Source organism: Somniosus microcephalus, chromosome 3 (assembly GCF_052327205.1).
Source record: "Somniosus microcephalus isolate GS21.2 chromosome 3, FLI_Smic_1.0, whole genome shotgun sequence".
Classification (NCBI taxonomy): Eukaryota; Metazoa; Chordata; class Chondrichthyes; order Squaliformes; family Somniosidae; genus Somniosus; species Somniosus microcephalus.
This window is the reverse complement of record NC_140989.1, coordinates 272,644,878-272,660,885: the sequence shown is the minus strand read 5'-3', so window position 1 is coordinate 272,660,885 and position 16,008 is coordinate 272,644,878. Positions and strand designations below refer to the sequence as shown.

General features: G+C 42.7%; 1 protein-coding gene across 4 annotated transcripts in view; it reads right to left on the bottom strand.

The window, feature by feature from the left end:
- lrp8 (low density lipoprotein receptor-related protein 8, apolipoprotein e receptor) overlaps positions 1-13,886 on the bottom strand; it is a 130,755-nt gene extending 116,869 nt beyond the window's left edge. For 2 of the 4 annotated variants that reach the window (XM_085982540.1, XM_085982541.1), the window contains exons 1-2: positions 13,550-13,886; positions 12,960-13,079 (exon numbers count right to left, since the gene is read on the bottom strand). In XM_085982540.1, coding sequence (XP_085838666.1) covers positions 12,960-13,079; positions 13,550-13,601 — 172 coding nt within the window. In that variant the 5' untranslated portion in view covers positions 13,602-13,886. The remainder of the gene's footprint in view (positions 1-12,959; positions 13,080-13,549) is intronic. The other 2 variants (XM_085982539.1, XM_085982538.1) reach the window with 2 other exon arrangements.
- Positions 13,887-16,008: the final 2,122 nt, after the last annotated feature.

Sequence of the window (16,008 nt, the reverse complement as noted above, 5' to 3'; positions counted from 1 at the left end):
CAAGAACTGAATTTGGATGATCAGCCATGATCGCATTGAATGGCGGAGCAGGCTCGAGGGGCCGAATGGCCTACTCCTGCTCCTATCTTCTATGTTTCTATGATGAAGCAGCTGAAGCTGGTTGGGCCTAGGACACTGCCCTGAGGAATTCCTGCAGTTATGTCCTGGGGCTGTGATGATTGACCTTCAACCACCAAAACCACCTTCCTTTGTGCTAGATATGACTCCAGCCAGTGGAGAGTTTCTCCCCCCGCCCCCCCCCACCACCGATTCCCATTGGCTTCAGTTTTACTAGGGCTCCTTGATGCCACACTCGGTCAAATGCTGCCTTGATGTCAAGGGCAGTCACTCTCACCTCACCTCTGGAATTCAGCTCCTGTGTCCATGTTTGGACCAAGGCTGTAATGAGGTCGGGAGCTGAATGTTCCATAGCATCAAATTCCTGTGTCCAATCCTCCTGCATTTAAAAAAAATCACAGCTGGGATACCAAATACACCCCCTAAGTCTAAGCTGGACAATAACTTATACTTATAGCACATTTCATATAATAAACATGCCAAAATGCTTTATAGGGGATTAGAGAACATCAACGAGGAAGTTGGCAATAACTTGCAAGAAGTGACCTAAATCTCAAAGAGGTATGTTTTAAGGAGGCTTTTTATGGTAGGGACTCGGATGGCAAAGCAGAAGGACTGAAAAAGAGATTTCAGAGTGATGGCGAATGGTGACTGGAGGCTTACCCATCAATGCAGGAATGGGGAGGTGGGTGGACAATAGGGAATCCACATAGTAGAGTCAGAAGAGCAAAGGTTGTGAACTAGGATGCAAGCCTGGAGATTGCAGAGGTAGTGTGGATAAGGCCATGGAGGGATTTGAAAACGAGAATAAATATTTAAATACTGATGGCATGAGGATAGGGAGTCAATTCAGGTATGAGAGAACTGGGGTGATAGGCGACCAGGATTTTGTACAGGATAGCATACAAGCAGCAGACATCTGGGAGAGTTGGAGTTTTGGTAGAGTGCAACTCAGGAGGCCAATGGGGAGAGCATTGGTGAAATCAATGTTTGGAGATAACAAAGACATGGATGAGGGTTTCAGCAATGGTGGAGATAGAACATAGGTGGTCTTGGTGAAGGACCAGATTTGGGTTTAAAGCTTACTCATGGTTGAGTAGGACAGCTCTGGTGTAAGCCCTACTGCCAGCATTTTTGGGATACCTCTGCATTTGGGCAGCCTATAAACAGCCATAGTGGAAAGTGAGGCAGGAGGGCCGGGAACACTACCTGCCCTCCTCATTTTTGTAGGAATGCTGGGTTTGTGCTGGGTTCTTGCTTACTGCAGGCACAGGCCCTGTTACGCCCATTTAGAAAACCTCTGGACATGCTAGGGCGGTGTAGTTGGAGCCAAAACCTTACAGTCCTTTTCCCCTTTTCTGCCTCATACCGAGAACCATATAGTCAAAAGTTGATACTATTAAGATAACAAGGAGTGATGTACATTCCCATTATTTGTGCAAAATAAATCGGTCACTCAACTGTCAAAATGCATCAGAGGACATGCACACTCTGTAGCAGTTAATCAGTGATGATAGCTGCCAGCAACAAGTATCAGTTATCAGCAACTCCTCCTTCCTTTAATAAGACAATCTGTTCCGATAGTGGCCCAGTGTAGGATTATTAGAAAGATGTGTGAGCAATGAGACTGAAGCTGCACTGCTGGCCCAAGTGAAAAAGAATGAGAGGAGCACTGGGTTAGCATGCTGTCTGCCTTCTTTAGGGCCTGGGTTTAAATCCAACCCAGACTGATGCTGGTTGTAAGGTTCTATGAGAAATAAATTTGTGAACAACCCAGTCCTAGTTTTTGCTGGATGTGGTTCTAAACCATAAAACCGTATTTACCATAAATTGGTAATCTCATTCAAGAGAGGGGGGGAAGGTTGGCTGGTTTGGGAACTGGATAAACTCACATCGGTGCAGTGGGTTGGGGTGGGGGGAGTGATTGAGGTTATTCCTGAGGCACATTGCTGTTGCTACTTGGGAGATTTACACTGCACTTGGCTGTATTATTCCTGACCTAGAAGTACTCAAAGATCAAAACGGAAAATAAAAATGTGTGCTCACTATCAATATTCTTTTACCCCCGAGCAACACAAACAAAAATCACCAACACTTAATTTGTTTTACATCAGGAGAATTTTATAGACTCCTTAACTCTTAAAAGTTTCTGCTCACAAAACTTACCTTCTGATGAAATGCAGGACGTCTTTGCCTTCAACAGATTTTAACATGGCTTCAGATTGAGAAATTTTCTCATTAGCTGTGGAGCATTAGACTGAATTTATCAGAGGGTTTAATGCACATGATTAACATTTCAGGGCCAAGACATTAATCCCTTGCTTGAACAGAATTATCCTGCTCTCCCTCCCTTCCCCCCCCCCCCTCTCCAATACTAGTATAACTACCAGAGGTTTCATAGCTCTAAATCAGCAAACATTGAGAAGCTTTACACCCTGCTTCCCTCTAAGAATGCTCAGCCAACCCCACTAAGTAACTCATGCTACAATCCATTCTTTCTTCTCATTACATAGTTCAGTAAAATAACCACCTGTTCTCCCAGTAATTAAATCCGTACTTTTTATTCTGTGAAAAGCAAGAATAGTGGAACTCAAAAAAAATTGATGAGCTTACACTAAAAGTTAAACCTTCACGTTCAATTTATGACTATTCTTATTAGAGCAGAACCTAATATTAGGAACAGAAGAATACAATATTCAGCAACAGGAAACTGCTATTACGCCCACCACTTTTTCTTAAAAAAAGGGTCCATCTACCTGTCTTCTCATCATATCCCTCAATTCATCAGTGTTGAACTTTAGTCCCAATAAAATTCCCAACATGTAACAGGATTGCTTTTTCCTGTAATAGTTTGCATAACAAATTTCTGATGCTTGTAACACGCAAACTGATTGAGACACTAGTGATTAATGGTCAACCACACTTTTTATTCTTTTCCACCTCAAATTTATCTCTTCCTTTTTCCTGAAGGAGACAATACATAACTGTCGAGCGAGGTGTTGGACGACTGCCAGGGCACCACCAGCCCTCCAGCACCTCGCCGATGCCCATTCCTTGTATGTGAACCTACATTGTGAGTGTGGGGAGGCTATGTTACAATGTGGGATTCACAACCAAGTAAAATCCTCTCTTCACCCAAAAATCTATGGCATTGCTCACAGCGAGTTAGAACAGGGCTGTTATCAACAAAGCGTGACTCAAAGTGTTGCAGGAAGTTAAGTGTGACACAGGGACGCATGCTACATGCAAGACTTTTAATATATTATAGACAGATCAAAATCCCTCAATTGTGTGGGATTGGCGTCAGCCTCGGCACAGTGGTAGCACTCTTGCCTCTAAGTGAGAAGGTCATGGGTTCAAGTCCAATCCAGACATTGAGCATTTAATCTAGGCTGAGACTTCAGTGCTGTACTGACGGAGCGCTGTACTGTCAGGGGTGCCGATTTTAAACCCTGGGTGCTTTCAGGAAACCCCCACGGACAACTGAGCATGAGGCTCGGGCTTCTTGAGGCATATCTGTGGACTGTCTCCTACCCGAAGCCATCAGAAAGTACTCAAAAAGCCAGTGGGCGGAAGGCCGACGCTGCCAGGGACCCAAGGAAAGCACTCCTGCTCTTCCTCGGACACAAGGAACCGCATGAAAATGTAAAACAAACCTTATCTGGGCTTCCTGGCCCATGATGTTTGCTAGCAGCTTTTGTTGGCAGGTTCCTGCACTATCCCCACATCAAGGGATATGGGGAGCGGGCAGGAAAGTAGAGTTGAGGTAGAAGATCAGCCATTATCTTATTGAATGGAGGAGCAGGCTCGAGGGACTGAATGGCTTACTCCTGCTCCTATTTCTTATGCTCAGTGCCGTGTACACCTCCCAATCCCTGGAGTTAAAAATTGCATTGCGGCGCTGATGACATCATCAGGCCAAGGAAGGCTTTCCCATTTCAATTAGGCCCCCACCTGCCTGGGGTGGGCGGTCTCAACGCTGCCGGAATCCCAGCAATAAAAAATGGCGTGAGGCAAGAACGCACGAGAAATACGGCACAAACCCCATCCGCCATTTTAACGACCCAGCCCCCCACCACCCTGTTCTCGCCGGGCGTGCTTGGATTAAAATCATAATAGTGTGGCAGGATTTGTGCTGGTTGTTTGTTCAGAGGTGGAGGAGCCAACACCCACATCAAACAGGTCCAGCACAATGTCACGCTAATGCTTCCTCAAACAATTCAAATCAAATACACACATTTAATTTAACAAACCTGGACTTTGTAATTTATTAAAATGTCAAACACTACCTTTAGATACAGTACATAGGCCATTTATATCTGCTAAGCATTCAGGTAGTAGTAGCTCATCACGAGCTTACTAACATGCTACAGAACAAAATCACACTTGTCGATATATTTTGTGATGCTGTTAACTCGTTATCTCAAACTGCTCCTACTATCATCAAAACCAGCGACAACCCTCGTCACCATCATTATTTCACCCAAGCGTTAAATACGGCTCAAAATGCTCCCTCTCCTCCAGACACAACCCACATTTTGAGAGACAAAATCTAGAATTGTGCTGCATGCTATTTTCCACAGTTCAAGTGGCGGTAATATGAGAATTTCACATGCCCACAATATCAATTCACTGAAATCCTAATGCAGCTACTGAGTTTATTCATTCATCAATGTTTGTAAAGTAGGAAGGTCACAGCATTGACCCCTGATGAACTAATCTCAGCCTGGTTGAATTTTTGTAAACTCCCCCTCCAGAGAAATAATGCTCCACTTCCTCTCAGTACACTGGCACATCAGTGCTGTGCTTCTTTAAACTTGTGGATAAGACAGGTGTTCTTCTATTAATGCCATAGTCCCACTATGCCTGTCTTTCCTATACAAAGCAATTTCCTTTTTCATAAACATCTATTTGGATATTATAGGGGGTGGGGGAAAGTGGGGAGGAAGAATTGCTCGGGTCACTGCGTAGCAACGTCTTAAACGGAATGAAGAAGAATGTGTTTACAATTTCACTACAAGTAGCGATCAGAGCTACTCTTCCTGCATTGTTTTAAATATTGCCCCTCATTCACAAAACAGTGACAGTATAACCTAGTATAATCAGCATACACATTGTCATGGCAGTAATCCATCACTGTACCAAATTCACCCCACCTCAATTTTTTTATTGGTGAATTGGCATCTGAACACATCCAATTAAACAGTATGCTGCAATATGGGAATGCAAATTCAAGTCCTTATATTTGGGGCATTGGAAAACAAAACCTGAGTCCTGGTTAGGTTTGACAGGATATTCCACAGATACTACACTATGGATGGTCTACTAAGAGCCGTGCTTGACCAGATTGAGAAGCGAACTCCAGAACTCCCCTCAGTCTCAGGCAATCCTGCCTAGATTGATGAAATTAGCCAACAAAGGCTACCTGTGTACGAAGGAGGACCAAGAAAAGCCTTCAAACTCGGTTCTCCCTTGTTGAGATAAATGCACAATCTCCACCCAATCAAAATGTTTACTGTATGCAATTAAACAGTTCCAAGTAATTATTAACAGATACATCACGGAGAACTGAGAGATGTGAATTATGGACCAACTCTTTATCTCACAAGAGACCAAGTCACACGGGTCATGGTCAGTCCAAGCCCGATACAGATCCCACCCAGCAGGTCTTCATAATATGCGCTTTGTATCATATGTTAAAAGTTAAATCAGGCAAAAGTAAGAGAAATGACCATTGACCACCATGGAGCACTTTATTCCTTTGTGGTTTGGATCTAGCACAAGTGGATACTGCTGTTCGTCATAGAGACTATTCCAGGTATCAAAACTTTAAGTGGTCAGGAAAGTTAAAGATTTTGGGCTTGTATTACTTGGAAAACAGAAGATTTTGAGGTGACCCAATTTAAATTCTCAAGATTACAATTGTGATTGACAAAGCCTACCCAGATACATTGTACATTATGGTGAAGAGTTCAAATAACAGGGGAGCACAAATTAAGAACTTGTGAGTTAGGAGTAAAGAAAAAAAGTCACAGAGACCTTTATCCACATAGAGAGTAAGCTGCCAGAGAAGGCCAATGAAACAGACAGAGACACATACAAGAGGCATTTAGGTGCATTTCCTGATCCTAAAACATGCTTACATTCTTAAGCACTGGTTATGTGGGTTTAGAATGCTTAGAACATAAACTGCCTCTTCAAAATAGGAAAAATGGTTGTAGTTATTAGAATGTGATTGTATGTCATTTCCATGCGATATAAAAAGTATTTAATGAAAATGTAATCACTGTGTGCTATAAATAGTAGACATAAGACGAGAAGCCATGTGTACAACTTGTACCCTCATAACTCACATCAATTAAACTAGCTTAACAAGGGCGTTGCACCATCACAACGAGGACTGCAGTGGTTCAAGAACCACCTTCTCAGGGCAACAAATACAAAGTTGCCAGTGACGCCCACATCTAAGACTACAGCATATACAAGGACACACTCCAGTGTAGTGATGATCCATCCCTCTCATTCTCAAAAGTGGACACTGAATAAAGCAATCGCATCATTTTTTTCTGCACACAACAAATGGGTAACAGCACTACTTTCACATGTTACTCTACATTAATTTTATTCTTCAAACAAAGGTCATTTGTATACATAATATACAGAGAAAAAGAAACCTCTCCATTATGTCTGCTTTAATTTTTTTCTCTCCTCCTGTCCTAAAAGGCATTGACTATGCTTACATCCAGCTCCAGGGAAACCCTTTAGTACCAGTGATCATTCTTCATGCATCACCCTAGACAGTTAATGCTAGTAGGCTATTCAACAATGGAAGGCACTGTAGCCAAGCCAAATCCTGTCTTCATAAACATTCACACATGTATACTTTCAATTAGGGATCCCTGGGTAATGATCAGGTGTGTGGGACCTCCCCCACTAGGGATTATTGCCATACCATTTACTGGATTGATCCAGTAGGTCATAGGTGAAACTCCACTGTGCAGTTGAATCTGTTCAGTCTGACTGATACCAGTACTTATCCGTCAACCTGGTAAACAACCCTTTCCATTGGTGCAGCTTTTTATCTCTTAACCGCGCATATGAATCAATTAACGTGGTGGGTGGCGGAACAAGAACTAAATTTGATCACATTGAAAAAGCTAAAAATATGGCCCTTTTACTCAGCTCATGCAAGTGTTGATGACAATGTGGGTCAAGGTTGGCGGGATACTTTAAAGCTAATCAGTTTCATACAATTTTAAGATTTCAGAAGCAAATTTAAAATAGTCTTGGTTGAAGGAGTGGGAATTTGTGACTGACAATTAGTAATAGCTAGAGATTAAAAAGGAACTTTGTATGGCCATCTGTAGAATGACTTTACTTTCAGCAGTTTGAGGGGAGGGGAAACATAAGCTTAAAAAAAAAGTTCTTACCCTTCAAGGTATGTCCTGAATCTCAAAGCTAAAGGTTTTCTTGAGTATTGTGTGCAGTTTTGGTCGCCTTATCTGAGGAAGGATGTTCTTGCCATGGAGGGAGTGCAGCGAAGATTCACCAGACTGATACCTGGGATGGTAGGAATGACGTATGAGGAGAGATTGGGTCAATTGGGCTTGTACTCGCTGGAGTTTAGAAGATTGAGAGGGGATCTCATCGAAACCTATAAAATTCTAACAGGACTAGACAGACTAGATGCAGGAAGGATGTTCCCGATGGTCGGGGAGTCCAGAACCAGGGGTCACAGTCTAAGGATAAGGGTAAGCCATTTAGGACGGAGATGAGGAGGAATTTCTTCACCCAGAGAGTGGTGAACCTGTGGAATTCTCTACCACAGAAGGCAGTAGAGGCCAATTCATTAAATATATTCAAGAAGGAGTTGTATATATTTCTTAAGGCTAAAGGGATCAAGGGATATGGAGAGAAGGCAGGGACGGGGTACTGAGTTTGGATGATCAGCCATGATCTCATTGAATGGTGGAGCAGGCTCGAGGGGCCGAATGGCCTACTCCTGCTCCTACTTCTATGTTTCTATGTTTAGGTAAGAAATCCACATCCATCCTCAGGGATTGGGTTTCAACCTCCCCAACCTCTACCCAAGTGGATTCATTCCATGTTAACTACAGTTACTATTTTTCTTAAATATGTCTTATAGTTCTATAGTAATTCCAACTCCTATTTTATTTTAATTTCCATTAACAGAATTCAATTTAGTTTGAATTCAAACAGTAATTTTTTTTAAACACAAGGTATGGTAGTGGAGTGGTTATGCTACTGCACTAGTAATCCAGAAGTCTGGACTAATAATTCAGAGAACGAGGAGTCAAATCGTACCATGGCAGTTTGAGAATTTGCATTCAGTTTGGAAAAATCTGGTAAAAAATAAAAGTCGGTATCAGTAAAAGAGGCCATGAAGCTTTCGGATTGTTGTCAAAGCCAGACTGGATCATTGAGAAAACCTGCTGTCCTTACCTGGTCTGGCCTATATATGACTCCAGTCCCACACCAATGTGGTTGACTCTTAAATGCCCTCTTAAGTGGCCCAGCAAGCAACTCGGTTGTATCAAACTGCTACAAATAGACTGCAGTGGTTCAAGAAGGCAGAACAAGATGGAAAATGTGTTCATTTTTATTTCACACACCCCGACCATGATACTGATCACAGTAAATGGTCTCACGAGAGAAGTTAAAGATAGTATTAGATCAAAGGAAGAGGCTTATAATGTTGCCAAAAATAGTAAGCCTGAGGATTGGGAGAATTTTAGAATTCAGCAAAGGAGGACTAAGAAACTGATAAAGGGAAAACAGAATATGAGAGTAAACTAGCGAGAGACATAAAAACAGACTGTAAAAGCTGCTATAGGTATATAAAAAGGAAAAGATTAGCGAAAGTAAATGTGGGTCCCTTACAGACGGAGACAGGAGAAATTATAATGGGGAATAAGGAAATGGCAGAGAAATTAAACAAATACTTTGCGTTTGTCTTCACGGAAGAAGACGCAAAAAACTTCCAGGAAATAGTGGAGAACCAAGGGTCTAGCGAGAATGAGGAATTGAAAGAAATTAGTATTAGTAAAAAATGTAGTACTGGAGAAATTAATGGGACTGAAAGCCAATAAATCCCCAGACCTGATGGCCTACATCCTAGGATTTTAAAAGAGGTGGCTATAGGGGTGCATTGGTTGTCATTTTCCAAAATTACATAGATTCTAGAACAGTTCCCGTGGATTGGAAGGTAGCAAATGTAACCCCACTATTCAAGAAAGGAGAGATAGAGAAAACGGGGGACTACAGACCAGTTAGCCTCACATCAGTAGTAGGGAAAATGCTAGAATCTATTATTAAGGACGTGGTAACAGGGCACTTAGAAAATAATAATAGGACTGGGCAGAGTCAGCACAGATTTATGAAAGGTAAATCGTGTTTGACAAATCTGTTAAGAGTTTTTTGAGGTTGTAACTAGCAGAATAAATAAGGGGAAACCAGTGGATGTGGTGTATTTGGATTTTCAGATGGCATCCGATAAGGTGCCACACAAGAGGTTATTAAACAAAATTAGGGCTCATGGGATTGGGGGTAATATACTAGCATGGATTGAGGATTGGTTAATGGACAGAAAACAGAGAGTAGGAATAAATGGGTCATTTTCGGGTTGGCAGGCTGTAACTAGTGGGGTGCCGCAAGGATCAGTACTTGGGCCTCAACTATTCACAATCTATATCAATGATTTGGACAAGGGGACCAAATGTAATATATCCAAGTTTGCTGATGATACAAAGCTGGGTGGGAATGTAAGTTGTGAGGAGGATGCAAGGAGGCTTCAAGGGGATATAGACAGGCTAAGTGAGTGGGCAACATAGAAACATAGAAGATAGGAGCAGGAGTAGGCCATTCGGCCCTTCGAGCCTGCTCCGCCATTCAACGAGATCATGGCTGATCATCCAAACCCTAGCACCCGGTCCCTACACCGACAGCCATCCCACCCAAGCCCTATCCCCGTAACCCCTTAACCCCACATATTTAATCCCCCCTAACACTAAGGGTCAATTTTTATCATGGCCAATCAACCTAACCCGCACATCTTTGGCAAGAACATGGCAAATGGAATATAATGTGGAGAAATGTGAAGTTATCCACTTTGGTAGGAAAAATAGAAAAGCAGAGTATTTTTTAAATGGTGAGAGATTGGGAAATGTTGGTGTTCAGAGGGACCTGGGTGTCCTTGTACACGAATCACTGAAAGTTAACAAGCAAGTACAGCAAGCAATTAGGAAAGCAAATGGTATGTTGGCCTTTACTACAAGAGGATTTGAGTATAAAAGTATATAGGGCCCTGGTGAGAACACACCTGGAGTATAGTGTACAGTTTTGGTCTCCTTGCCTAAGGAAGGATATACTTGCCATAGAGGGAGTGCAATGAAGGTTCACCAGACTGGTTCCTGGGATGGGGGGATTGTCCTATGAGGACAGATTGAGTAGACTAGACCTATAGTCTCTGGAGTTTAGAAGAATGAGGTGATCTCATTGAAACATACAAAATTCTTACAGGACTTGACAGGATAGATGCTGGGAGGATGTTTCCCCTGGCTGGGGAGTCTAGAACCAGGGGTCACAGTCTCAGAATAAGGGGCCGGCCATTTAGGACTGAGATGAGGAGAAATTTCTTCACTCTTTGAATTCTATACCCTAGAGGGCTGTGGAGGCTCAGTCATTGAGTATATTCAAGATAGAGATCGATAGATTTTTGAATATCAAGGGAATCATGGGATATGGGGATAGTGCAGGAAAGTGGAGTTGAGGTAGAAGATCAGCCATGATCTTACTGAATGGCAGAGCAGGCTCGAGGGGCCGAATGGCCTACTCCTGCTCCTATTTCTTATGTCTCCCTCCAATCATGTTTAGGATCCTGACAACCTCTGAGCAGTCAGTCAGAAATAACTTCCTGCCAGAACTGAACATGTGCCAGTGGTTGTAGTATCTGATCATGCAGTACTGTTACTTCATTTTGTTTCAGTTTTCTCCTTAATTTTACATCTGCCTCCTCCCAACCACACCCTTCATATCAAACCACGCTGTTCCTAAAGACATGTGCACCCATTCTGAAGACAGCCTTGGTTTATTTATATTTCAGTTTACATTACTCTGGAGCTCGCCTGAGGGCTAAGCAAATTTGACCAGTGAGTAACTGAACCAACCAGAGCAGTACCCAACTTTTCAATTGCCTGCTGACACTCACCATCAAGGCTCATACTTCAATAATGGACACTTGGGTTAGGTACCCCAGCAAGGTGCCAGTGTCTCTAGGAGTGAACAACAACAACTTGTATTTATATAGCGCCTTTAACATAGTAGAACGTCCCAAGGTGCTTCACAGGAGCGTTATCAAACAAAACTTGACACCGAGCCACATAAGGAGATATTAGGGCAGATGAGAGGTAGGTTTTCAGGAGCATCTTAAAAGGAGGAAAAAGAGGTACAGAGGCGGAGAGGTTTAGGGAGGGAATTCCAGACCTTAGGGCCTTGGCAGCTGAAGGCACGGCCACCAATGGTGGGGCGATTAAAATTGGGGATGCTCAAGAGGCCAGAATTAGAGAGCAGATATCTCGGAGGGTTGTCGGGTTCAGAAGAAATTACACAGAGATAGGGAGGGGGCGAGGCCATGGAGGGAATTCAAAACAAGGATGAGAATTTTAAATTGAGGCATTGCTTAACCAGGAGCCAATGCAGGTCTGCGAGCACAGGGGTGATGAGTGAACAGGACTTGGTGTGAGTTAGGACACGGGCAGCAGAGTTTTGGATGACCTCAAGTTTACGGAGGGTAGAAAATGGGAGGCCAGCCAGGAGTGCATTGGAATAATGAAGTCTAGAGCTAACAAAGGCATGGATGATGGCTTCAGAAGCAGATGAGCTGAGGCCGGAGCAGCGTCGGGCGATGCTCCGGATGTGGAAATAGGCGGTCTTAGTGATGGCGTGGATATGTGGTCGGAAGCTCATCTTGGGGTCAAATATGACACCAAGGGTGTAAACAGTCTGGTTCAGTCTCAAGACAGTTGCCAGGGAGAGGGATGGAATCGGTGGCTAGGGAACGGAGTTTGTGGTGGGGACCGAAGACAATGACTTCGATCTTCCAATATTTCGTTAGGAGGGAAAAATTCTATAGAAAAGTTGACAAAATGAAAAAAAAAGGCCATTGCTCCAGATCATGCAACACCGCTGTAATTTTTGAAAAACACGAAGTTGTGCTTCGATTGCATATTTTATTAAAAGCACTTTTTAAAAATTCATTCATGGGATCTGGGCGTCGCTGGCAAGGCTAGCATTTATTGCCCATCGTTAATTGCACTTGAGAAAGTGGTGGTGAGCCGCCTTCTTGAACCAGTGCAGTTCCTGCAGTGAAGGTGCTCCCACAGTGCTGTTAGGAAGGGAGTTCCAGGATTTTGAACCAGCGACCATGAAGGATAAATCATATCGTTTATAATGCATTCTGCTCCTCCCTGCTAACTCAGTTGTCCCTGCCCTCAATGAATGAACTGCACCTTGTGAGCGTGGCTTAAAGGTAAGGAGGAGTGTCTAAAATGAAGTCGTCCATTGGTGATTTGCAAATCTGCTGTTTTGCGATGAGCCAACGAGCGCGCCACCTCATTTCTAAATAGAAGACCGAAACGTTGCCATTCATTAAAAGAGCTGAGCCCGGACAAAGCTGTCAATCATCGGGAAGGGGAGCACGAGTCGACCGTCAGCGCTGGCTGTGCACTCTCCTGAGGGGAGGGGGCCTGATGGCTCTCAGCACACCCTCTAGCAATCCACAAAGCGACAAACCTCCTTAGCTGCAGGTCACAAGTTAATGTGTTGCACTTCCTTTTGGCATTTAATAATTTGCAGCTACTCACGGCAGTTTCCCTCATCGCTGTTGTCGGCACAATCGTCCTCTCCATCGCAGCGCCAGAGCAGCGGGATGCACCGATCGTTCCTGCATTGGAACTGACCCACGTCACAATGTAGCCGAGTACCTTAATGGCAGGGAAAGTCTCATTGGCTTTTTACAAGACACAGCATTGCAAAAAAAACAAAAGAAAAATGCAACCGCAGTAATGCAGGATACCCAGCACCTTACTGAAAGCGGCCGCCGCCAGAAGTGACTCCTAGGCCACGGATTCCCATATTAAAGCTCATTTTAACCATTGTAATATATTTAAATTAGAAATATTTATGCAACAGGAAATAGCGAGATCTGTTAAGCAGTTACAATTCAGAGAATGCAACGGATGTTTCGAAAGCATTGTAGCAAAAACCTCGCAGTGTTAAACCGGACACATTCATTGCTGGCGCGCTGGCAGGAGAGTACTGCGCGTTCCGAAAACCAATAACCTCCGCCTGCCGTTTTATTTCAGCCCTCCAAACACAATCACATTAATGAACTGCAATGAAAAAATGGACCATCGTCGTTAATTACAAAATAACTAAAGATTTTTTTACTGACCTTCAGTAATGTGCACATTCAATAATAACAACGTGAATGAATGAACCCACATTGTCTCTCTCGCTCATGCCCTGCTGCTGCAACCTCTCTCACTAAACATCACTGTTCTCTGTAAGAGCGGAGCTGGTTTGAATATTTCAAACAGCGACTACTGACGTAAGTGAATTAGAATGAGGAACGTGGAGTTGAGGCGCAATCACATCACAACCCGCATTACTCAGCAGAAGCATTGTCTAAGAACCTGAATCTAGATATTCGTGCTAACCCTACGAGTGGCAAAGAGCCATTCCGAGCTCAGGAAAGTATCTAGTTCAACCCGTGATCTGACCTCAGTGAGGGCAGTGGCAGGAGTGCTACATTTACAGAACTCCTGGGCAAGGGAGAGGGTTAATAAGGCAGGGTCCTCACTCCTGCTGTTAAGTGTTTATGACCATGCTGAGTGAGCACTGAATCAAGCTCTGCCTCCCATCCTCGTATGCCCGGGAGTTTATCTCTGCTCTGTGCCCTTCAATCTGTTGGACTCCCAGTCCACCTTTCCTTCTTAAAAATGTGCTTGTAGTCATCCTGTTTCTAAGAAAGGATGATCCCACTAACCTTTTTATGTCCCCTATTGACATTGGTGCTTTCTAAAGTTCTGGATGCTGATACCAACTGTAAATTACCCCTTATCTTGAAAGTTCTGGTCTAATCCATGATCCCAAGCATATTTTTTGGCATGGCAATTCCACTAGTGATCTTGTTGCCTCTGCTATCAGCTATCAGCAAGACAAAAATAGAATCCATGTGGGTAGAGATAAAAGATAGTAAAAAGGATCAATCACACAAATAGGTGTAGTCTACAGACCACCTAATAGTGGAAGGGAGGTGGAGGAAGAAATATGCAGACAAATTAGGGCAATGAGTAAAAAACAGAATAATAATAATGGGGGATTTCAACTACCCCGATATGAATTGGACAGAAGAGATAGGTAAAGGGGATAAGGGAATTGAGTTCCTACAATGTGTACAGGACTCCTTTCTAACCCAATATGTAAAAAAGCCCAACAAGGGAGGATTAGCTATTGGATCTAGTAATGGGAATGAACCAGAGCAGATAAGAGAAGTAAAAGCAGGGGAATATCTAGGCAATAGTGACCGTAATATAATACGCTTTAAGATGATAATTGAGAAAGACATAAGTCTGACGAAAACCAGGGTAATAGATTGGAGAAAAGTGGATTTTGAGGGGCTGAGAATAAAACTTGGGGAAATAAAATGGGCAACAATATTGGCAAACAACGATGTAGAACAGCAATGGGAAACATTTAAAATGGTGTTCAACAGAGTGCAGGAACAATATATTTCACTAAAAGGAAAGAACAAACTAAACACTAATGAGACTCCATGGATGAATAAAGCTATAAGGGAACAATTGAGGGTAAGGAAAGAGGCATACATTAAGTACATAAACAGCAGGGGAGTGCATGATAAGGGAGAATATGAAGAGATTAGGAGAGAAGTCAGAAAACAATTAGGAAGGTAAAGAGGAACAATTAAATTAAATTATCAAGGAACATAAAACAAAATAGTAAAATATTTTACAGGCACATCAATCAAAAAAAGGTTGGGATGGGAATAGGGCCATTAAGGGGTAGACATGACAATACCATAGGTAACAATAGAGAGATAGCAGAAATATTAAATTATTACTTTGCTTCAGTATTTATCAAGGAGATAGAACAGATGGACATGACATTGGATGATCAGATTAGTAATGAGATAAGTGCATTTAAAATAAAAAGAGGGGATATATTAAATAAACTAATCAAACTCAAAGAGGATAAAACCCCTGGTCCGGATGGATTGCATCCATGCATTTTAAAAGAATCTAGGGACGAGATAGCAGAGGCATTACTACACATATTTAATAATTCGTTAGAAAAAGGTGTAGTGCCAGAGGACTGCCGGATAGCCAACATAATACCGATACTTAAGGGGGATAGAACATGTCCAGGGAATTATAGACCAGTCAGCTTAATATCGGTGGTAGAAAGAATAATAGAATCCCTACCAAAGGAGAAAATAGAAGAACATCTAGAAACCAAAAACATAGTAATGAATAGTCAGCATGAATTTCAAAAGGGAAAGTCTTGCTTGACCAACCTCATTGAATTTTTTGAAGAGGTAACAGAGAGAGTAGACAATGGTAATGCAGTAGCTGTAATTTATCTAGATTTTCTAAAGGCCTTCGATAAGGTACCCCATGATAGACTGATGAACAAGGTCAGAGAATGCAGACTCGGGACGAGTAGCAGAATGGATGCCTAGCTGGCTTCAAGACAGAAAGCAGAGAGTAGGGGGAAAAGGTAGCTATTCACAGTGGCAGAAGGTGGGTAGTGGTGTTCCACAAGGATCAGTGCTGGGACCACTGCTGTTCACAATTTATATTAACAATTTAGACTTTGGAATCAAAAACACAA